The sequence below is a fragment of the Schistocerca cancellata genome, chromosome 2 (genome assembly GCF_023864275.1).
Source record: "Schistocerca cancellata isolate TAMUIC-IGC-003103 chromosome 2, iqSchCanc2.1, whole genome shotgun sequence".
Classification (NCBI taxonomy): Eukaryota; Metazoa; Arthropoda; class Insecta; order Orthoptera; family Acrididae; genus Schistocerca; species Schistocerca cancellata.
In genome coordinates, this window is record NC_064627.1 from 717,720,381 (window position 1) to 717,746,592 (window position 26,212).

Genomic DNA, 26,212 nt, shown 5'->3' on the forward strand with positions numbered 1-26,212 from the left:
AAAGTTGATGTCAAATGTGGTATAAAGAAAGAAGTTCATGATAAATACATAGACAGGAATGTAAAAGAGCCTATTTTATCAGAATATAAAAGAGCCTATTTTGTCGTTATCTTCTGAATGGATGCCATTTCAACACTCCTTGAAACTTCTATTAATTTAAAAAAATGACCAGAACATTTGTTAAATGAACAAAGCTATTTCCATAACAAAGCCTTTTCTGAAGTATTTTTTGAGATTTTAGGATGCTTCTTTGCCTTGGCTTTACCTTCTCCTTTTTGTGGTTTGTTTCCTTGCCAGTTCACACTTGTCCAGTAGTATTTATCTATGTTCCATTCTGGCTGTTTAGGGATGCCTGCAACTGCCAGCTACTAGTTTGCTACTTGCTGATAGCATCTGCAGATTGGTGTTATATTTCATGCTTCTATTCATACTTCTAGTGCATGTCTAGCTTATCTATACCAGTTGCTGAGTAGTAATTTACTAGTTTTCTACTTTCAGAAGGGTTTATCTCACATTCCTTTTTTTTAACTGTTAATGTTTTTAAGCTTACAAGGGCTGTTCAAAAAATTCTGGAACATTTGAAATTTTGCTACACTGGTGTGTTGGAGTGAAATAGGGTTGGCATCCCTCCACACACCTGTGTTTAGCGTGTAACTGCCAGAACTTTCATTGTTGTATATCTGTTATTATTGTTCAGTGCCGTATTGAGCAGAAAGTTGTGTAGCACAGTTTGTAAATTTTGAGAATTCAGAGTTAGAGGAGCAACGTGCCTGTATTAAATTTTGCATGAAACTCAAGAAAACCTTTACAGAGACACACCAAATGATGGAAAAAGCCTACGGTTATGATTGCTTAAGCTGTACTCAGTGTAACAAATGGTTCACATGGTTTAAAAATGGCCAGATGGAAGTTAAAGATGACTCTTGAGGACACCCTCTGATGTCTACTGACAATGCTCATGGCAGGAATATCAATGAAATTGTGCATGCCAATCGAAGACTGACTATCAAAGAGATTTTAGAAGAATGTAAGATTTCAGTGTGATCATGTCATGAAATCCTTACACAGCATCTTGAAATCTTCACAATGGGTTGAGAAACGTTCTCCAAGACCAAAAAAAGCTTGTCAGGTCAGGTCAAATGTCAAAGCCAAGTTGATGGTTTCCTTTGACTTTGAAGGCTTAGTTTGTCATCAATATGTGCCACAGAGACAAACCATTAATCAGTGGCACTATCAGGATGCGTTGCGATGCATGTGAGAAAATGTGAGTAGGAAATGGCGAGAATAATAATAAGCGGCATTTTGTACAGATCAGTGAGTGACAGTTATGTGAAGAGAATAAAAGGCAATATTAAAGAACAGGGCAATAAACTAGGAGTCATTTTCATTGATCCCAACAAATTTCTAAGTGCAAAGTGTCTTACCAAAGATGATCTACATCTGAATAGGTTGGGCTAAAAAATATTCAGTAAGATGTTCATAGATACTTGCCAGATCATAAAAAATAAGGGAAACTTATAAGTAGTGATGGGGGTGAAAAACTTGTGTAGCATTAAGAAAGACAGAACCAAACCATTATCTGGCAGGAATTGTGCTAAAGCCTGTAAGTGATAGTCAAAGTAGGTATGTTATCCACTGGAATATAAATGGCTTAAGCACTGATGCATCTAACAATAAAAGCTCCAAAATAGATGAATTGGAAATCATTCTGTCAGAATGTGCAAATATTAAAGTTGTTTGTTTAAATGAGCACTGGTTTTATGTAGACACAATTAAAATTCTATACAAAACAGGGAACTTCAGATTAGCAAGTAGATTTTGCATAAGAAAAAAGTCATGTGGAGGCTCATGTATACTTCTACATAGTGATAGAAATTATGAGACCAGAAACTGCTTTAATTATTTAAATGAAGAATGTATGTTGGACAGCTGTTGTGTAGAAATAGTGGACTCACTAGCAAATGTTATAATAATCTCAATATACAGAATTCCAGGGACATCAACAATAGAACTATTCTTATCTAAGCTTCAAATTATGCTAGAAGACCTTTGCAGAGAAAAAAAGAAAAAAGTTGTAATAGCTGCTGATTTTAATACTGATATCACATGTGATAGTAGCCACACTTCAAGTTTCACTGACTTAGTAAAGAAATATAGTTTCAAACTGAATTTCTTTGAATCTACCAGAGACAATGAGCAATCAGCAACATGCATTGATAATGTTCTAACTAATTATGTATATGAAGATGTGTATACATTTTGTCTTGATCTAGGTATTTCAGATCATTGAGCTGCCACAGACAGACAGGAACATTTCACGTATGAGAACCCATATGAGCAGGAACTTTAGCAAAGAAAACTTGCTAACATTTATTGAGAAGCTAAGAGATAAAACATGGCCTTTTGATTATTGTAACTCAAGTAAAGAAAACTTTGAGAAAGTCCTAAATAGTTTTCTTGGAGACTTTAATGAAACATTTCCACCTAGACTCTGCAGCAGTAAAATAACAAATACAGTAAAGTGGATTATCCAGGTCATAAAAATTTCCAGTGTAAGGAAAAGGCAACTGCAAAGAGAACTAAAATATAATAAAGATATTGATATCATTAAATATGTTATACTCTATAAAACCATATTTAAAAGAGTTGTCAAGGCAGCATAACAACTGGTAAATAACAGGCTAGTTTTAAATAAAAAAAATAAGACAAAGTCTGTATGGTCAGTCATTAAATCTGAGTTAGGTGTTAAAGTCTGTAATCAAAAAAATTCCAAAAGTTGATATTGAAGGAAGTACTATTGTAAATCCAACTCAAATACCAGAGTACTTTAATGATTTTTTTATAAATGTAGCAAAGTCTGATGTAGATGTAACAGATTATCACAACAAAGTAAATCCCTTTGGCCTAGGCGAAAACTATGAAAACTTTACAAAACTCTCAAAAGTTTCTGTGGAGGATGTAGAAAATGCTATTCTAATATTAATAAACAAAAAATCTGCAGGTTGGGATGGAATAACCACCAAAGTTATTAAAGTGGTACACAATAGAATTGCAAACCCACTAGCTCAGATAATAAATCAATGTTTTGAAGAGGGCTGTTTCCCTGAGGTACTGTAATGCGCTGAAGTCAAACCAATCTTCAAGAAGGGATCAAGAGAGATCATGGGAAATAATCATCCTATCTTGATTCTCCCAGTACTATCTAAAATATTTGAAAAACTTGCTGTTGCACAAATCCAAAACTTCATTGCAAAATATTCTGTTATTCTAAACAATCAGTTTGGTTTTCAGCAGGGTAACGACACCATCACTGCAGTAAACAGTTTCATTGAGAAAATAAGTACATCATTAGACAAGAGATATAAGGTGGCAGGAAGTTTCTGCGACCTCACAAAGGCATTTGATTCCATAAACCATGCATTGCTTGTTTACAAACTTGAAAAGTATGGCATTAGCAGCAGTCCCTACAATGGCTTAAATCCTAGTTATCCAACAGAAAGCAAACAGTTAGCATTTTTTCAAATGTCACATATTATTTGTCTGACTGGACAAAAATATTCAGGGTTTTCCACAAGGCTCCATATTAGGCCCAGTACTATTTCTCTTTTATGTTAATGACTTACCATTAAATATCAGCCCCCCATCAGTTCTGTTTGCAGATGATACTTCTGTCTTAGTTGAAGATCAGGACTCGGGAAAAATTCCCAAATCTGTGATCAGTACCCTCAGTACCTTAGAAACTTGGTTTCAGCTAAATGAGTTGAATCTAAACATATCTTAGGCTCATGTGATGCAGTTCAGAACCAAACAGTCAAAATGTGAGAAGATTAAGACTGTACACAACAACCAAGGTATAGAAGAAGTTGACTCAGTCAAATTCTTAGGTTTAAATGTAGATAAAAATTTGAGCTGGCAGGTACACATTGAATACCTGGCAAACAAACTGAGCGGCTTTGCATTTACAATGCAAATATTGTCAACTGCAACTGACATGGACACACAAAAAATAGGACATACAAAATAAGCTAGTTCAAATCCATTATTAGGTATGGTACTGTTTTTGGGGTAGCTTGACAAACATAGTGCGGATATTAAAAATACAGAAAAAAATCATACAAAATATGTGCACTGCAAATCACAAAGAACCATGTCGACCATTATTTAGAAAACTTAATTTATTAACTCTGCCATCCTTATACATATATGAGATTATTATATTTTTGTACACCAGACATGAATTATTTGAGTGAAACCATTTTGTACATTCACATGATACCAGAAACAAAGAAAATTTTATGATCCCCACCCACCGCCTCAGACTATATGCCCAGGGACCACAATACATGGGAATGAAAATTTGTAATAAATTAAAGGGGAATAAGTTGATGCAGATGAATTTAGGTTCACTTAAAAGAAAGCTGTATGAGGTACTGACATTAAAGTGTTATTACTCAGTGGATGAATTCATGCAGGACAAACTGGAAATTTGAGATGGGTACAATGTGTTATCCTTATAGTGTTGTTATTTATCATAGTGCTATTATTTATTAATGTAAAAATCATTGTAACTGTTTTATAAATTTTGACATATCTCCTGTATGCAAACCAAATGGATTGCAAATGTACATCATGAGATGAATAAAACACAATTCACAATGTGGCAAGACAATTCATGGCTCTTGCATCATGATAATGAACCCGCACATTCGTCCCTGTTGCTGTACGACTATTGCACGAAAAACGAGATCACTGTGGTGCCTCATTTCCTGTACCCTCCAGACCTGGCCCTTGCAAACTTCTTTTTATTTCTATAGTTGAAAACCCCATTGAAAGGATGAAGATTTGCACTGATAAATGTGGTAAAAGAAAATTCGCAGACAGCGCTTCACGCGATCCAGCAAGAGGCATAGCAAGACTGCTTCCAGAGGTGGAAATTGAGTTGAGAGTGCTGTATCAACTATGGAGGAGAGTATTTCCAAGGAGACCATGCACAATAAGTGAAAGGTAAGCACAGAAAAATTTTGTGGTCCAAGTTCCAGAATTTTTTGAACAGGCCACGTATATTTGTAATTTGAGAGCTTCCTACTTTATGCTGTTACATAGTTACCACTAGTCTACCGTTCGAACAATAAGAGCCTGAGCAGAAGGTACACGACACTTGTAGGAGACACTCAAGCACCTGCTCTATAGTCCTGATCTCTCCCTGTGTGATTATGACGCCTTTGGTCCCTTAAAAAAGGCCTTGAGTGGTCTACAATTCTTGTGGGTGAGGATGTGCAGCATGCTGTTATGCACTTCTTCATGCAGGAGGACATGGTGTTTTATCATAAGAATATCTTCAACCAGGTGCATCAATAAAATCATTGCTTCAGTGCCCAGGCAATTTTGCCTGAGTGGCATACCAATTGTGGACTGTGCAGCCTCTGAATGGAAACTTGTTGATCACCTTCTGTAATCTGTTTTCAATCATATGACAAAAGACATTACACACTATCTATAGTCAACAAGGCTATCAATAGATTTAAGACATCAATATATTGACAGTACAATTGGCTATTGCCTATCCCTACTTTAGCCAAGACCAACTATTGTATATTGTTGACCTTACTTGAGTTCAACTGTTATTTTGTTAATCAGTTTAATGTTTACTTGTAACTGAATTTAATGTAAGTGCTGTCATTTATTGTTTCTGTGTTGTTCTGATACTTTCTAACTTTGGATAAGTTTGTAATAAAAAAGAAGAGGAAAACCGATTTTGATTCATCCACTCACATTGTGAGAAGTTAAAAATATGTATGCACTACTATAATAGCCAAATTACCTATCTATAGCAGTTTAATGCAAGCATTGAACTTGTTATTTGGAGACCATAGAACTTTGGGGTTGCAATATATCAATATTCTACAAGGCAATGAAGCAATAATTAACATTAAAATAAGGGCATAAAAACGCACTTGGATTTGCCTGTGACACTCCAAAACCTTGTTGACCAACAAAAATGTTGCATAAACATTCTTTAAAAATTTACTAAAAATTCTATCATCATTAGCCCAAATGCTTAAGTATAAGCCAGTCTGGTCACATGGAACATACTCAGATTATGAAAACTGGTTCTGATACAGAATGATGGGGAAGAGTATGTGGAGAGAAGAAGGGGTATGTGATGACAGCGTAGTCTCTAATTCATTCATTTCTAAAACACTTTTTCATTGGGCTGCTTAAATTTGTCTGAGCCAACTGCAGCCTGCATCCTTCCCCTTTTCATTCATAATCAGTTTACACTCTTGTAATACTGTAATAACTGAAGCCACAAATTCCCAGCACTATTAAATCTTAAAATATGCATGAATTTATGCACTATCAGTTGACATAATATGCACCAATAATGGAAAAATATAAAATATGAGAATTCCATCTTTTTTGTGATGTATTTTATTTTATTTGAGAACAATGTAAAACAACCAGTGTTGCCAAATTTTCCACCAACTGGGGTAGCTCTGCATCTTGAGGTACTGATGTAGCAGTCCCTGGATTCAGGAAGCAGGGGGGACACATCCAGCAGCAACCTGAAAATGGTTTTCTATGGTTTCCCGTTTTCAGTTTATGCAAATACCAGGGTTGGTGCCTTGCTATGGGCCAGTCAATTGTTTTCAAATTTCTTTTTTTGCTTACAGATTCCAGTTCCCTTAAAGATGCAGACTCTCTGCTTAAATGAAAAGAGTTGCATCGAAGCTGAGTTGAACATCTCTTCAGAGACTCTTGGGACCAAAAGCTATATTTACATTGGAAGGCAGCTAGCAACTGTCATTTTGTGCATAAAGATGCCTCACTTGTGAAATGGTGATATATTATATCTTCAAGTTTTGCTACAAGAATGATGTTCTACTGTGAAATGTCTTATTTGTAATGTCCTTGGAACAGTCAGTCCAACCACTACACCTCTAACGTACTTGTAAATGAACATCATATAAGTAACAATGTATGTTGTACAGTATAGATGAATTTATTAGCATCAATGACTGTATAATCATATTATCATAGATAAATAAAAACTGATTTATGGTGTCACATACATTAGAATCTGGCTGAAATTAACAAATGGATCAATGTTAGGATTTCAAAACTGTAGCTCAAAGTATCTCTGCATTCTATTTCATTTTGTAAATAAATTTGGTCACTATAATTTCAAGTTGACTGTTGAAATAATAATTTAAAAGAAGTTCTTAATCAGTCAAGGAAGTTGAAGCATTGTCATGACATCTAAAATATTTAATAGAATGTGTACTGAGCAATTTGGGATGCTTTGATATGCTGAAGGAATTGTGACTTGGTTTTAGATAAGTTGTAAATTTGAATGGAAGACTGTAGTAGGAGAAAGATGAGTAGAAGATTGTAGTAGGAGAAAGATAGCTATTGTCAAAAGAGATCTGAACCATTAACTTTATAAGATATTCAGCTTAATGTTAAGTTCTTCTCTGTGACAGTGAAACATATATTAGAAGACTGAGCCATGTTTTCTTAGCAAAGTAGCAATCCATTATAGTCAAATATATATGACCTCCCAAAGGCAAATTATGTACATAAAATAAATAAATAAACGAGTTTTCGGAATAAAATGAAAAACATGAGCCTTTTTAAGGTTCTATTTAAGAAATTGGACCCCACTTTGATAAAATCCTGGCTATGCTCTTGTTCTAGGCCACTCCAGGTCACAAGTTACTTTGTGACAAAATAAAATACATACTGTTGTGTGTAGAGGTTACAACAATATGAAAAGGGCAGATTGCTACTCACAACATAGAGGAGGCAATGGCAGACTGACATGCACATTGAAAAACTGCTAGATATTATTCAGCTCTTGTACTAGTACAAAGCTTACACACATTCACAACTCACACACATTCACAACTCCCCCCGCCCCCCCCCCCCCTCTCTCTCTCTCTCTCACACACACACACACACACACACACCACACACACACACACACAGTCACTGTGGTCTCCAGGTGCTAAGGCCAGACTGTGACTGCACTGAGATGAGTGATGTTCTTTGCTGGTGCAGGTAGTGGATGTACGGAAGAGGTATGAGGTGTGGAGCAAGAGAGATGGCAGAGTAGGTGGTGGTGTGTGTGTATGTGGGAGGGGGGGCAGGGGAGAGGGGAATATGCTAATGCTGCCTGTGGGAGCATACAGGAACATTGTGGGGACAAGATAGTGGGCTGCAACAAAAGAATGTGCTGGAAGTGGGAAGGCACAATGGGAAGAGGAGAGAAGCAGAGAAGCAAAAAGGACTGAACAGGTTTACTGGAGGTGTAGAAGTTGTGTGTGAGGTTGGATTAGGAGTAGGGAAGAGGACAGAGGTAGGTGAAGGATAGGAACTAGTAAAGGTTGGGTCAGAGAGTTTATGGGAATGAAGGATGTATTTCAGGGAGAGTTCCCACCTGCAAAATTGCTAGCATTGGTGAGAAGAATCCAGATGGCACAGGCTGTGAAGCAGATGTCCAAGTCAAGCACATTATTTTGGTCAGTATGCTCAGTAACTGGGTGGCCCAGCTGTTTTTTTGCTATTCATGCAGACAGGCAGCTTGTTGGTTAAGTCCACATAGGATGCATGTAGCACAGGGGTTGCAACTAAGTTGATAGATCACATGGCCTGCTTTCACAGGTGGACCTGCCTAGGAGTGGAGTAGGAGGTAGTGAAAGGGTGTATGGGATAGGTCTTTAATCTAAATCTACTGCAAGGTTATGAGCAATGAGGCAAGGGGTTGGGAGCACGAGGTGACAGAGAAGGATATTGTGGGTGGGTGGTGGAATACTACTGTTGGAGGGTGGAGAGGATATTTCTCAAATCAGAGCACAATGAGAGGTAGTCAAAATGTGGCCGAGAATGTGACTCAGTTGCTCCAGTCCTGTGTGGTACTGAATCATGACAGGGGTGCTCCTCTGTAGCCAGACTGTGGGTACATGGGGATGGTAGGTGAGTGGGGAGACAAGGCATTGGAGATCAGTTTTGGACAAGGTGGGGTAAATAATAACAGTCTGTGAAGGCCTAAGTGAGACCCTTGGCATATATGGAGAGAGACTGCTCGCCACTACAAATGCAATAATCATGGGTGGCTATGATGTGTGTAAGGGAATTCTTGGTGTAAAATTGGTGGCGGCTGTTGATATTGGTAGGTTTGACGTAGATGGAGGTACTGATGTTGCCATCTTTGAGGTGGAGGTTAACATCAATGTTGGGCTGAAGAGGACCAGGTGAAGTGAAAAGGGAAGGAGGTGTTGAGAAAATAGAGGAATATGACTAGAGTATCATCATCCTCAGTCCAGATAATGAAAATTTCATTGATGAATCTGAACTGGATGAGGGTTTGGAATTCTGGGTGGTCAGGAAGGATTCCTGTATGTGACTCACTAGCAGGTTATGAAGGATGGTGCAGATGCCCATTATTGTACCATGGATTTATTTTTAGGTGATGTCTTCAAAGTAGAAATAATAATAATCATGGGTGAGGATATAGTGACCAGAAAAGAGGTTGTAGGTTTGGAGTCAGTCAGGCATTGGGAAAAGTAGTAGTGTTCAATGGCCACAAGCCCATAGGCACTGGAGATGCTAATGTAGAGGAAGGTAGCATCAACAGTGATCAGCAGGGCACTGGTTGGTAAAGGAACAGGAACTGTGGAGATTTGGAAGAGGAAATGGTTGGTTACTTGTAATACTCTGAATGTGTTGGTCCAGAAAGGTAGAGATTCTCTTTGTGGGGACACAGTTACCGCCCACAAGGGGTCATCCTGTGTTGTTGGGCTTATGTAGTTTAGGAACCATGTAGGTCTTGTAGTGGACATACCTGACAGCAGGCAGAGTCCCTCCAGCTGTTAAATCCTACAGTTCATAACCACTGTTGTGGAGCCTTATATCAGGCAGTATTATATGGCCAGGGTCAGTTTTTAGGCAGTGATTTGCAGATTTTTCTGCAGATGTGAGTTTGCTTTCTATGTAGAGAATTATTCAACTTTTAGTTTTGATGGATAAGTAGAAAATCCCCCCCCCCCCCCCCCCCCCCAGGTTTCTATCTTCATTCATGTGGAAGATATAGTGTTGCAAAATCAGACAAATCTTTCTGAAATATCCTGTATAATGTTTCAAGTCCTCAGTAGTCAACTGTTGATATCTCTCTGCCTTTAACTGGACAGCAGTGTTAGATTGTTTATGATAACATGGCTACATGCTGGCCATTTGCATTACTGATTTTTTTAACATTAATCAAAAACAAAATTTGATCAATGTAGCCTTACAACATACTTACTAACTGCACAGTAATTCAAATGTTGAGTAAGCTGAGTTGTCAAGTTGAAATTAGTTCAGTTTGTTTTTAAATGTTGAATTATCTGTCAGTGCATTTAATTTACAAAGAAGGTCATCATCATCATCATCATCATCATCATCACCACCATCATCATCATCATTCAAGACTGATTATGCCTTTCAGCATTCAGTCTGGAGCATAGTCCCCCTTATAAAATTCCTTCATGATCCCCTATTCAGTGCTAACATTGGTACCTCTTCTGATGTTACGCCTATTACTTCAAAATCATTCTTAACCAAATCCAGGTACCTTCTCCTTGGTCTGCCCCGACTCCTCCTACCCTCTACTGCTGAACCCATGAGTCTCTTGGGTAACCTTGCTTCTCCCATGCATGTAACATGACCCCACCACCTAAGCCTGTTCGCCCTGACTGCTACATCTATACAGTTCATTCCCAGTTTTTCTTTGATTTCTTCATTGTGGAACCCTCCTGCCATTGTTCCCATCTACTAGTACCTGCAATCATCCTAGCTACTTTCATATCTGTAACCTCAACCTTATTGATAAGGTAACCTGAATCCACCCAGCTTTCGCTCCCATACAACAAAGTTGGTCGAAAGATTGAACAGTGCACAGATAACTTAGTCTTGGTACTGACTTCCTTCTTACAGAAGAGAGTAGATCGTAGCTGAGCACTCACTGCATTAGCTTTGCTACACCTCGCTTCCAGTTCTTTCACTATGTTGCCATCCTGTGAGAATATGCACAAAGAGGGTGATCAAATATTATATGGCTGCATACTCTGTTCCTTTCTATGCAAGAGTAAAGTTATGTTGTGGTTAGTTGAGGTTACTTCTGTTCCTAGTTTTTTGTTAATGCTATGAATAAACAAGGCTTTCTTGCAGGCAGTTCTGCACTATATATCAATAGCACTCACTTATGAACAGGTCCAGAAGGATCAGTATTGATAGTTTGCCACACTGCCTACGTAATAAACAGAAATGGAAGGATGAAAGATTATGGTTTAACATAATGTTCACAATGAGGTCACTGGAGATGGAGCACAAGATCAGCAAATCCAAGAATGGGGAAAGGAATTGGCCATTATGTTTTTGAAATAATAATCTTGTATCCACCTTAATCAATTTACAGAAACTTAAACATGAATGGCTAAATACCTTTTAAAACCCAACTTCTACCAAATGTGAGTCCAGTGTGCTAACAATTGTAGCAGTTGGCTTTACTAGGGTAGGGATTTAACCATGGACGGTAACACATGCCAATGGTCTCCACCTGTCAGGATTATCTTTGGTCACAATACTGACACAAATGTGTTGCAGAATATGATGATCGTCACTGCTGATAGACCACAAAGGTGACACAAGGCAACCAGCTCAAAACATTGTGAAGGTTGTTTAGTACAGTAGACAATATGTTTACTTTACATTACATTACATCCTATTATCATTATAACCTACATTAGACATGGAAAATGTGATGGGTATTTCATTACACTACCTCTATTGACACTTATCAACACTCCCCATGCAATGACCATTTTCTCCACTTTCTTCAACTTCATTTGATGCTATAGTTATAATTACTTTTGACATGTCATAGGACTAATTTCTATCTGATAAATTGTTGTATATGTACATGTTATTCTGTAATGAGGAAAGCAGTTATTTTGCAAACAGGATCTTCATTTACTGTTTATATAATTTCATTGCAAAGTAAACCATTGTACACTTTGCACTGAGTAGACAATGATCAATAATAACTGAAAAATATTTTCCTGTGATCATAATTCCCTAAGGCACTGCAATGGATTTCCATTTTCTAACTTCAGGTCTTCATATAACTTGTAAAAGGAGCAGATAAAAAATATTTATTTGTGAAGTTCCACAGATTCTCAATCTAACATCTTTTGGCTGTCAGCAGCTAAGTAACCAGTTTTGCAACAGAATAAAAATTGCTCTCTGAATGATAAATGAATTCATCAATTTTTTCAGATCACCATTAATAATCTGAACTTCAAAAGATAGGTCAGTCTGTATCTCTGTTTATGAATGTAATAGCAAGCACTGACAAAGATGTTACAAAATATCATTATAAATTAAATAAAATTCATCTGGGGAAATATAGTGACAATATTTGAGAAAAAATGCATATTTAATCATTATTTACTGAAAAAGGAACAAGTAATGCATATGTAAGACACAAAAATGAAACACTTCATTCAGCAACTTATACTCTATAACTTACAGCAACCACTGCTAATACTGATGCTGCTAAGGCTGCTTATTTTGTTTTCTCTCACTTTTGTCCTATGGCATAATTTTTTGGGGTAACCAACCAATGGAAAATAAAGTACTCATCACTCAGAAAATTGCAATTCAAATTATGAGAGGAAATTATTCAGGCAGAAATCATTTTAAAATGCATAAAATATTAACAATGATCTTATAATATGTCCTATCATTTATGTGCTTTTTAATTAATAGCCTCCCCATGCACAAAATCAATAGTGCCTTTCATGACTGTGACACAAGGTCAAAACACAACTTACATGTTGATAGGGAAAACTTGACTCTAGTACAAAATGGGGTACACTGCTCAAACACAAAGGTGTTTGGACACGAAAAGTCTTACCAGTGTAATGCCACAACTTAAGAGTAAATTGAGGGATTATCTCCTGGAAAACTCTTTTTACTCTTTTGATGAATTCTTGAATGTAAACATTTCTACATTGTTTGAATATAATAGAGGGAAACATTCCACATGGGAAAAATATACTAATGTCTGCCTGTGTCTGTATATGTGCGGATGGATATGTGTGTGTGTGCAAGTATATACCTGTCCTTTTTTCCCCCCAAGGTAAGTCTTTCCGCTCCAGGGATTGGAATGACTCCTTACCCTCTACCTTAAAACACACATCCTTTCGTCTTTCCCTCTCCTTCCCTCTTGCCTGATGAAGCAACCTTGAGTTGTGAAAGCTTGAAATTTGTGTGTGTGTTTGTGTGTTTTTTATTGTCTCTATCAACATACCAACACTCTCTCATTTGGTAAGTTACAGCATCTTTGTATATTTCTACATTGTTTCCTAGCTTAGGTGTGATGTATTGTACTTGTAACATTTGCTATTACAACTTTGTAACTTAACATGATAATGTACATCAACATGGACATTTTCACTCAAGCTAATGATGTACTTCAGTTCTAGCAGATTTATAATTTGTATTGTGGAATACTTGCAATTTATTATTTGATTGTACTTCTGTTTTGCTATAGGAAATGTCTAAGTTTGTAATTGTTAGCATATTTTGTTTTTCTGTACATACTATAATATATATCTATTAGCATCTACAAGTACTGTTCTCGTGTATAATTATGACTCATTACATATCCATGTGATCTTGTACACTAGATCAATGGAATAAATAAATAAGACACTTCAATCTCTACAATACAAAAAAAGATAGACTGCTGCTCACCATAAAGATTACACACTGAGTTGCAGACAGGAACAACAAAAAGACACTTACACGTTAGCATTTGGGCAAAGCCTTCTCCAGAAAAGCAGATGCAAGCGTTTTCATTCACACAAATGAGCACACCTCACACACACATGACCACCATCTATGACTGCTTGGACCAGAATGCATTATATTGTACATATTCCTTCTATTGTTGATATTTTAATCTGGAGTTCCGATTGTTTGATTTTCCATTTCAGTCCCTAGTTTTCATACTGTTAAGATTGTTTCTGCATCAGAAGAATCATAAAAGAAATTGGAGGGCAGGGTAGGCTGTACAATTGCTGAAGGGAGGCTAAAGGTTCTCAGATCCACGCTTAGTCACCAGATGTAAAGCTTTCATCTTTTTTGCACATGTTATTTCTCATAATCCAGAACATAGAGTGACTTTCCTTCCTTTCAGCACCTTCATGTCTCAATCATTTCTCCCTATTTCCTACATTTCTCTTTTACTGATGGAAGGAAGCCTTAAAATTACTGAGAGCTATAGATTGGAGACTATTTTTAACTCTTGTGTCTTTCAAGCTACCATATTTCTGTTTCAGTGTTTTGTAAGTAGATGCTTTCCACCTGACCAAGCATGCTTTTATTCCATATGAATTTAGATTGTTATTAATGCAATCTAATACACACATTATGTGCAATACATTTTGCGATGTGTCAAAAATGTTTACAGAGCATTCAGTGTCTATGAATCACTGAATCTGGCATTACTCAAAGTCATTTAAAGCATCCGTTTCAACAAATTTAAGTGAAGACAGAATTTAGCTGAATTAGTATTCAGAAATCTTTGTCAAACTCCATTAATAAACATATGGTCTACAAATAGATATACATACATGTTCAAAGACACAATATACTACCTTATATGTATCAGTATTGGCTCCCTTTATGTGCTGACTGTGTGAGCAGTGATCAATAGTTTGTGGTGTACTTTCCATTGCTCCTTCACCACCTGTGGAATTAGGTACCTGGAAAGTTGCATAAGGACTAATATCTTGTCTGCGCCCCAATGATATATGCACTGGAGTGGGCAAGCACAGTGATTCATTTGGGCTTGAACTGACCATTGCACCACATCCAATACTACCTCCTGCTGTTGTGTCAGACTCACATCTCCCAGTCTTCTGCACATCAGGCACAAGTCCTATCTGTGATGGCTTTTCTGTAAAATCAATGGCAATTATAAGTATGCATGGGAAATATACCAAGGATTGTTGATAACACAGTGTACTAAAGTATGTACAATTTTTTTTACGAGATTGTGGGACAAGGAAAAGAAATAGGTGCAAAAATTCAAAGAAAAGCATAGAGTTAAAATACAAGGTACGTTAAAATATTAATTTAGAATACAAAAATAAATTCACACAAACACATTTATCACAGACCCCAGTTTGAATGAGAATTTTGGAAATATAGCACAAGTCAATGAAATGCTTTAACATGCTGTATCAGGTATTAAACAGGTTTTGTTTGCTATATTAAATATTCTTCACTAATGGTAATCATGATGATGGAAAGACCCCTACCCCTCCCTGAAGACATTTATATACTTACAGGTCTAGTTTGACAAGGGTGAAACAGTTTTAGTCAGCAGTGGACTTAAAGTAGGAACCATTCCAGGACACACCTGAACTAATTTAGGATATGAAAAACTTACTTCCAGAAGGCAGGATGGAGATTTGAGTCTCCACCCTTCCATACCAAAATTTGCAGAAATGTAATTGATAGTATGCAGGACATCATTTGGTTACTATTTCAGCTTTATACTCAGAGAAAGTTCATTTATATGTATAGTTTTTCTTTTCTTGTGTGCTTGATGCATATCATTATCATTCACAGTATAATTTACATGTCACAGATGACAACTGTATAAGTAGTTCATGCAGGAACATTTTCTTGACTCAAAATTTATGATTCAGGAAAACCATGTGCACATAAAAATCCAACCCAGGTAATAATCATTTGTTTTAGGATTGACATATCTTGTTCGAAAGCACTCATTACCTTCATTATAAATAAAATTTAAATTTTACTGAAACTTTTGTGTTTCAAGAAATATTTTCATATAAAATTATTTTTGTCATTAGAATTCTAGAGTCTTCAAATATTAAAATGTAACCTTTTCAAAACTCCAATGTTAGGCCCTATTGTCTTATGGTGCTGACTTTTCTACATTCAAAAATATATACATTTACTACAATAACCTGTTATTTAATGAAATCTTCAGGATATAAAATATGAGTTCTTGCAGGCTTTTGTAGAACTTGGGGATATAAGTGCACACCCAAAAATCTTCTCCAGAGAGCAGAACCTGATTATTGGTAGCTTTTGAAGAATAGATAGTCAACAGTTAAACACAATAACTTCATTTCAAAAACTGTATACATATTACCAATCATTCTACTCTTTCAAATTATTATTGAAAAAGTGATAGCTTTGTGTTTCAACATTTTGTAAAAACCTTCCTACATTAATCTTTTAAACAGGTGTTGTGAACAAAGCCACTACCAGTTAGATATGGAAAAACAAGGATTCCAAGGAAACAAATGCTCTGTTCTTGAAAACCAAATGGTCTCAAATACACATCCAAGAACGTCAGTGTTTACAGCAGGTTGCCTCCTTTTTTAATGCTTTAAATGATACAGTAATCCACTTGTGTCCCTTTATGCAGTTTTGGCCCCTCAAACCATCCTATATAAATCATAACAATGGTTTTTGTATGTTTGTGTACAGGAAAATGAACGATTTCTCAGAACATAGCGAGATGGCAATGTCTTACATTTCATTTTCCTGTAGAAGGCTCCAAAGAGTTCTGGTTATTTCTCAAATTTTTCAGAATGGTACACAGAGTTCTACACTCTAATATTTGGGATGAATTTCATCATGTGTTTTATCAGTTGGTCAAGTGACCCAAAATACTGTGTGTCTGAACTATTCTTGGTCATTCTCAGTACATACAGTACTCTGCTACCCTCATCCATAAGCATGCAAAGGCTGTCTTATCATTATTCTATTTTTGCCCAGATAGTAAGTTCTATGTGTTACAGAATTGGCTGATATTGCCCCAAATCTTTCAGAGAAATTTAGACACATATACAAGGACACTGATTCCAATCTGCTCATCACTGTTGAATTACACATAACTTATTATTTATTATTTTCATGAGAATTTGTTTTTAAATATGAACAATAAATCCAACTGAAATCTGAATTTCATTGACTTTATCATTCTGATCCATATTGAGGGCATATTCACTAATGGCACATACTAAATTTAATGCTCACACGGGACTTGAATCTGTGGTCACCTATTACTTTCCCAGAGTCCATCTGATGCCAGTTGGACAGACAGCGGTCCAACCACCATGACATTCTTTATTGGCATGTAGAAATATTTTCAGTGTGTCCACAAAGATTTCTGCTGCTCATTTACCATTAGTCCTTAAACAACATTACTATTTTCATTAGAACTTGTTTTAAAATTATTTTATCTTCTTGCAGTTTCACAATCATTTTTGAAAATTGAAATATAACTTTCATAGCATTATTCTATGTGGTAAACATATTTTATTCTTTTTTTTAAAAAAAAAAAAAAAAAGAAAATGTCTTTCAATTCAACATTCCACTTTTATAGCAAATTATGAAATCAATGACATTACTTTAATTCCTACAGTAATCACCAGCAAGCATGAAATGAAAATGACTACAAATCTGAGAATGGGAACTTTGATCACATTTACTCCAGAAATACATGCCCATATGGGAACTGAAACACAAAAACTAAGAAGTGAGAACAATCAATGGAGAGTTTGATGTGTGGACTGAAAACCAAGAACCAAGTATCAAGATTGCTTCTCAGAACACAGAGAATAGAGAACTTTGTGGTTCTTAGTGTATGCACCACTACTGTCAGTTATGGTTGAGAAGCCACTTATTAATGTATATAGAGTCTGTATTTACCCTATGCTGAATAAAATTCTGTGTATTCTATCATTTGTATCCCTATGAACTGACACTCATTATTTAAGTTAGACACTTTGAAATCTTTGTGTATTACTGAACTATTTTGTGATGAATATGAACCTTGATATGTGAAATATTATCATAATTAATATGAGCATTGAAAATAAATATGTGTCAGTTGAAAATTAACTTCAATGGTCTTGACTTGAATTATTTAAAAACTTGTCTAAACTATCTAGCTGTCATGTATCTGATGTTAACTGAAGATAATTTATGAGTCAGTAAATAGGCATTGACGTAAGAAGCCCTTATTTATCTACTATTGATTGTACTGGTATTTTTCAAAGAAAATTTTTGCCTGTTCTTGTTGTGGTCGTCAGTCCAGAGATTGATTTGATGCAGCTCTCAATGCTACTCTATCCTGCGCAAGCTTCTTCATCTCCCAGTACCTACTGCAACCTACATCCTTCTGAATCTGATTAGAGTATTCATCTATTGGTCTCCCTCCACAATTTGTACCCTCCAAGCTGCCATCCAATACTAAATTGGTGATCCCTAGATGCCTCAGAATATGCCCTACCAACCGATCTCTTCTTCTAGTCAAGTTGTGCCACAAATTTCTCTTCTCTCCAATCCTAATTAATACCTCCTCATTAGTTATGTGATCTACCCATCTAATCTTCAGCATTCTTCTGTAGCACCACATTTTGAAAGCTTCTATTCTCTTCTTGTCTAAACTATTTATCGTCCATGTTTCACTTCCGTACATGGTTACACTCCACACAAATACTTTCAGAAACGACTTCCTGACACTTAAATCTATACTCGATGTTAATGTATTACTTTTCTTCAAAAACACTTTCCTTGCCATTGCCAGTCTACATTTTATATCCTCTCTACTTTGACCATCATCAGTTGTTTTGCTCCACAAACAGCAAAACTCATTTACTACTTTAAGTGTTTCATTTCCTAATCTAATTCTCACAGCATCACCCAATTTAATTAAACTACATTCCATTATCCTCATTTTGCTTTTGTTGATGTTCATCTTACATCCTCCTTTCAAGACACTGTCCATTCCATTCAGCTGCTCTTCCAGGTCCTTTGGTGCCTCTGACAGAATTACAATATCATCGGCAAACCTCAAAGTTTTTATTTCTTCTCCATGGATTTTAATTCCTACTCCAAATTTTTCTTTTGTTTCCTTTACTGCTTGCTCAATATACAGATTGAATAACACGGGGATAGACTACAAACCTGTCTCACCCCCTTCCCAAACACTGTTTCCCTTTCATGCCCCTCAACCTTTATAACTGCCTTCTGGTTTCTGTACAAATTGTAAATAGCCTTTTGCTCCCTTTATTTTACCCCTTCCACCTTTAGAATTTGAAAGAGAGTATTCCAGTCAACGTTGCCAAAACTTGCTCTAAGTGTACAAATGCTAGAAATATAGGTTTGCCTTTCCTTAATCTATTTTCTAAGATAAGTTGTAGGGTCAGTATTGCCTCACATGTTCCAATATTTCTACGGAATCCAAACTGATCTTCCCCATGGTGCGGTAATTTTCACATCTGTCAACAAATGCTTTCTTTGGGATAGGAATTATTATATTCTTCTTTAAGTCTGAGGGTATTTTGCCTGTCTCATACATCTTGCTCACAAGATGGTAGAGTTTTGTCAGGAATGGCTCTCCCAAGGCTATCAGTAGTTCTAATGGAATGTTGTGTACTCCCAGGGCCTTGTGTACTACCAGGGAATAAACAAACAAACTGATGACATTGTATAAAATGAACCTCTATACCTAGGCTCAACTGCCTCTGTAGGTCTTTCAGTGCTCTGTCAAACTCTTCATGCAGTATCATATCTCCTATTTCATCTTCATCTACATTCTTTTCCATTTCCATAATATTGTCCTCAATAACATTGCCCTTGTATAGACACTCTATATACTCCTTCCACCTTTCTGCTTTCCCTTCTTTGCTTAGAACTGGGTTTCCATCTGAGCTCTTGATATTTGTGCAAGTGGTTCTGTTTCCTCCAAAGGTCTCTTTAATTTTCCTGTAAGCAGTATCTATCTTACCCCTAGTGAGATAAGCTTCTACATCCTTACATTTGTCCTCTAGCCATCCCTGCTTAGCCATTTTGCACTTCCTGTCAATCTCATTTTTGAGATGTTTGTATTCCTTTTTGCCTGCTTCATTTACTGAATTTTTGTATTTTCTCCTTTCATCAATTGAATTCAATATATCTTCTGTCACCCAAGGATTTCTATTAGCCCTCAGCTTTTTACCTACTTGATCCTCTGCTGCCTTCACAATTTCATTTCTCAAAGCTACCCGTTCTTCTTCTACTGTATTTCTTTTGCCTATTCTTGTCAATCATTTCCTAATGCTCTCCCTGAAACTCTCTACAAGCTCTGGTTCTTTCAGTTTATCCAGGTCCCATCTGCTCAAATTCCTACCTTTTTGCAGTTTCTTCAGTTTTAATCTACAGTTCATAATCAATAGATAGGGGTCAGAGTCCACATCTGCCCCTGTAAATGTCTTACAATTTAAAACCTGGTTCCTAAATCTCTGTCTTACCATAATTTAATCTATCTGAAACCTTGTAGCATCTCCATGCCTCGTCAATGTATACAACCTTCTTTCATGATTCTTGAACCGAGTGTTAGCTATGATTAAGCTATGCTCTGTGCAAAATTCTACCAGGCGGGTTCCTCTTTAATTCCTGACCCCCATTCCACATTCACCTACTACATTTCCTTCTCTTCCTTTTCCTAATACTGAATTCCAGTCACCCATGACTATTAAAAATTTTCATCTCCCTTCACTATCTGGATAATTTCTCATCATACATTTCATTGATCTCTTTGTCATCTGCAGAGCTAGTTGGCATATAAACTTAGACTACTGTGGTAGGCATGTGTTCTGTATCTATCTTGGCCACAATAATGCATTCACTCTGCTGTTTGTAGTAGTTTACCCACATTCCTCTTTTCCTATTCATTATTGAACCTACTCCTGCATTACCTTATTTGATTTTCTATTTATAACTCTGTATTCACCTGACCAGAAGTCTTGTTCCTCCTGCCACCAAACTTCACTAATTCCCACTATATCTAACTTTAACCTGTCCATTTCCCTTTTTTAACTTCCTAATCTACCTGCCCTATTAAGGGATGTGACATTCCATGCTCCGATCCGTAGAACGCCAGTTTTATTTCTCTTGATAACAACATCCTCCTGAGTAGTCCCCACATGGAGCTGCAAATGGGGGACTGTTTTACCTCAAGAATATTTTACCCAAGAGGATGCCATCATCATTTAACCATACGGTAAAGCTGCATGCCCTTGGGAAAAATTACGGCTGTAGTTTCCCCTTGCTTTCAGCCGTTTGCAGTACCAGCACAGCAAGGCCGTTTTGATTAATGTTACAAGGCCAGGTCAGTCAATCATGCAGACTGTTGCCCCTGCAACTACTGAAAAGGCTGCTGCCACTCTTCAGGAACCACATGTTTGTCTGGCCTTTCAACTGATACCCCTCCGTTGAGGTTGCAGCTATGGTACAGCTATCTGTATCGCTGAGGCATGCAACAAGCCTCCCCACCAACAGCAAGGTGCTTGGTTCATGGGTGGGTGGGGGGGGGGGGGGGATTTTTGCTTACATCTGTAAATACAAAAGGCTGATTACAATATGTTACTACTTGTCATGATGCTTCACATAAATATTGCTACTTGTTATGTAGCCAACACAACTTTTCAATCACTGAGTTTGGGATGTTAAGTAATTTGTAAAGGAATAGTTAATGGAACATATTTTTAGTTTTCTTTTGAATTGTTTGGCTTTCAAAATTTTTTGCTCTGTATTAGATAGGAGCTTCTCAAATATCTTTGCACTAGAGAATGTAACTTCACTCTGAATCTTAGACAAAGAAGAAAAGTCTACATAAAAACTATTTCTGTATACTAATTGTGACTGTGTAGACTGTAGTTCAACTGAAACTGTTTTTATTGTCAGCAATAAAAAATCATGGAATAAATATGAGTACAAAGACAAGACTATATAAATTCCAAGGTTCTTAGAAAAAAAGCTTCTGTAAAATGTGTATTTATCTTCCTTACACACTATTTATTCTGCTCACTTCTGTTGACTAAGTATTTTATTTACTTAAGGTGAACTGCCTAAAGGTGAGTCCATAAGACAACAGGAAGTGATAATATGTGGAATAAACCAACTTTCTTGTCTTTAGATCAACATGATGAGAGACATTCCCAAGGGTAAACATGCTGAACTGATTTTCTAGACTGCTTTCACTATGTGAATTTTAAAATTTTCCCGGTGAATTGACTGTTCAAACAAATTTTGGGCTTGCAGCCGGTCGTCGTTCAATAGAAGTATTGAACGACGACCGGCTGCAAGCCCGAAATTTGTTTGAACTGCTTTCACTATGTTTTGACTTCATTTTGGTTTGTTATCCATCTGTATCTCAGACATACAGTGTTTCATTTAGTATACAATCATTAACATCTGCTTCTGATGGTAACAGGTAACTATCGCATGTTTAAAATTGAATTATGTGAGTCTTTATAAGATCAAGCATTAAACTGTTTGCTGGGAACCAGTTTTAGGCTGTTCAGCTAGTATCTGAGCTTTGTCTGGTGAAGATGACTTTGGACTCTTTATTAGTATCGGCAAGCTTGTTGTAACGTTATGATAGTAAGATTACTGTGTCTTTAGAGCTCTTTGGATGATTTTTAGTCTGGTAGAAGGTAGCTCGATGAGTGGAGGAATGTGGGACTGAAATGAGAATGGTAGTCATACTACTAAGCAAATGAGAAGAAAACAGGGGCATGTGTTCATCATTTGTCATCATAGATAATTGTTCTAGTGAAACAAAAAGTTTTGATTTAACTGTTGCCTTCTAAAAGTTTTAAGGTTTTGTTCTTCACAGCAATATTTTTATTTAGTTACTTTTCTCCCACTCTGAAACCTTACAAGTGGCAATGAGTGATTAGCACAATATTTGGTGCTGAAGAATATGAAGGAGCACATACTGAAATTAAATATTAAAATTAAAAATGCAGACACTAATTTTACATGCCAACAAAGGAACTGACTGGTGGGAGAGTAGACATTCTTGAACGTTGAGTAGCAACCAGCATAATTAACCTCCCACTGCTGGAATGAACATCAAGTGAGAAACGGAATGACGTTATATGTTGAACAACTAAGATGGCCACAAGAGTGCTGTGGAGCAATTTCCAACACCACAGAGTACACTGTGCTGTGCATCCACAACAGTTCAAGAGAACAAGAATTAAGTGCTTCAAGAAGCAAAATTGTAGTTTTGCTTAGAATTGCTCCAGTAGAATTTTTGGAAATATCAGTTGAATTTTTGGGTGTGAAATAGCATCTGAAGATTTTGAATGATATTTTGTAATTATACTGGGTGATTCAAAAAGAAAGAAAAGATTTCAGTTGTTTATTATGCACAAACTATAAAAGATGGAAACACATTGCACATGTCATCAGATAGAGGAAGGTTCAAAGTTTTGACACTGCTGCAGTGTTGTTTGTTCATAGAAATATGGCAACTACACCACAAGAGAAATCATTTTGTGTATTGGATTTTGTACAAAGTCAGGAATGTTGTACCTCGACATATTAGAGAACTGATTGTTTCCTCAATTTCATGAAGTTTCCAATGATTTCATTTCTATGCAAAATGGTGCCCTGCCTCACTATCAACTTGAGGTATGGGATTATCTTAACAATATTATCTCACAGTGTTGGATTGGAAAAGGTGGTCAACAAGATCTTGTTCATTACTTTTGACATCCCAGCTCACCAGAGCTCACACACTGCAATTGTTTTTCTGTGGGGGTACATACAAGGCATAGTCTTTGTCCCAAATATGGCAGCTACTCTTCAAGAGTTGAGAAATCAAATTGTTGAAGCTGTCAGTTCAACTCAGTAAACAGGGACCTGTGGTTTCAAGTGTGGAACAAAACGGGCTACTGTTTTGATATTTCTTGAACAATGCATAGTGCTAATGGTGAGTGTATGGTACAGCGTCTGTGAGAATGTAATACTTTGAACCTTCCTCTATCCAGTGACATGCCCAATATGTTTCTGTGTTCCATAATTGATCTGCAATAATAAATTGAAATCTGTTCTTTCTTTTTGAATCACCCCATATCTTACTCCTTTATTCAAGCTAAGTGTGACTGTCAAATTTCTACTATTTCAATTTATAACTGTAACAAAACAGCAGATAAATACGGACCAGAATGATAACAAAATGGAAGAAGGGGATGAAGATTCAGGATTTTTGGACAATAGTGATGTCAGTGGTAAAACTGGTCCCCAGGACATCACTGTCCACCCCTGGTAGCTGAGTAATCAGCACGACAGAATGTCAATCCTAATGGCCTGGGTTTGATTCCCAGCTGGGTTGGAGATTTTCTCTGCTCAGGGACTGGGTGTTGTGTTCCTAATCATCATCATTTCATCCCCATTGATGCGCAAGTCGCTGAAGTGGCATCAAATCGAAAGACTTGCACCCAGCGAACGGTCTACCCGACAGGAGGCCCCAGTCACTCAACATTAATTATCAGATCACTTAAGTTACAACTGTCCAGCTCTGCCAAAAGCACTCAGCCCTTGTGAGGCAAACTGAGAAGTAGTGACACTGGTCATGAAAACTAAAAACCACAGGAAATGTAGTGTGCTGACCTCATGCCCCTCTGTGCCTGCATCCAGTGAAGCCTAAGGGCTTGGGACAACATAATGGCCAGTTGATACCCTTAAATGCCTGTATAGATGGTGTCTGTTTTTATTTTCTTGTTTTTTTGTGATGTCAGACAAGAGGAAAATCTTACATTCACTAGTGTGTCTTGTTCATGGTCATGTAAAGATCAACAAAAGGAAGAGCTGACTGTTAGTGAATAGGGAATACAAAATCAACCCATAGCATGGATGGGTTTAATAATGTGAAAGCACGAGGAACAATTGCAAAAGAAAAAAGAACAGGAGGCACAATGATTAAAGGAAAATAAGAACGTGAAGAATTTCTGAGTCAATATATGAAAAGTTGGAAGACTATACAGGTAAATATGAGGGATTAGGTACAAACAATCAGGAAAGAATTTCTGAATTGGAAGCAAGACTACAAAACAAATCTGAAACAGATGGAAATATGGGAGGAAAAATACAAGTCAGTGTGGATTAACTAAGGAACAAAATGTGAAAACAGAAAGTGACTTACATGTAGTGCATAGTGATGTCACAAAACTCCAGGATATTGTAGTGGAAATACACAAGAAATGTGATAGACTATATAATAAAATGGAAATAACAAGGTGTGACATCATTAAGAAAAATAACAAGATCAAAAGGATCCAAAAGGCTTGATCTAGCCTGACAGACAGTTAGCAAATTTCAAAGGAAGCTGTCCTATCACTTGGACAGAAGAGGAAAAGGTCAGTTTTGTATTGAGGAAGCTAACAGGAGATGCAGCCATGAAGTGTATATGTGTAGGAACAAGACGAAAAGCTATGGAGATTTTGAGATGGCATTCTGGAAGAATACAGGTAAGAAGAAAAACAGACTGAAGTAAAGCCGACATTAGTAATTCAACCAAAATATTGAAAAGGAAACATATGTGGAGGGAATGCACAGCAATGAAAACAGAGTGAACCATGAAGAAGATGCAAAATAAGAATGAGCAAAAGATTTGTGGCCATCTCAAGAACATCAAAGGCATAAGAAATAAGAAGACACACAACATATTTTATTGTGTGAAAAGGAACAGAAGAAAGAAGAAAAGTACAAATTATGCAGTAGCAAGAGTGAATCTACTCCCATGTATATCAACTGAAAGCTCTTTGTGGAAATTCCCAAACTTTTGAGTGTGATATTCATGTCCCTTTCAAGTTCAGTGAGTTCTCTCTGCTCACTCATTTATAAACCCCTGGTTGTAAAGCCTAATGTCATAAGGAATGCAATTCACAGAGATGTTGACAGCATACTGAGTGTTAATGTGATAACATCACTAGACCTGATGAGATATCTTTCGAGTCTTTTTCAGCTCTGCAATAGAACTGATTTCTCCTCTACAAGCTCATTATAGTATATAACTTTTGTGGAAGACCATGAAGGTCATTTCAAATTTATTTATGTATTTTTAGATTAGACAATTTTCTAGAAGACCATGAAGGTCATTCCAAATTTTTTAGAAACCCCACAGGATGGAATTATGAAAATAAAGGCCTGCACTGTTGACATTAGTTTCTTGTAGAGTTACGGAACTGTTTTTGTGCTCATGCATGACAACTGATATGGATACCAAATGGTCCCTGTAAGCAGCAGGATTGTTGAAAATTTTGGAACTGAAAATTGCATGAAA

The 26,212-nt window shown here is 36.7% G+C and overlaps 1 protein-coding gene across 1 annotated transcript in view; it reads right to left on the reverse strand.

Moving 5' to 3' along the window:
- The window catches only part of LOC126158074 (Down syndrome cell adhesion molecule-like protein Dscam2), a 169,653-nt gene that overhangs the window by 41,053 nt on the left and 102,388 nt on the right, over nt 1-26,212 (reverse strand). Inside the window, exon 17 of the mRNA XM_049916418.1 lies at nt 14,703-15,004. Coding sequence (XP_049772375.1) covers nt 14,703-15,004 — 302 coding nt within the window. The remainder of the gene's footprint in view (nt 1-14,702; nt 15,005-26,212) is intronic.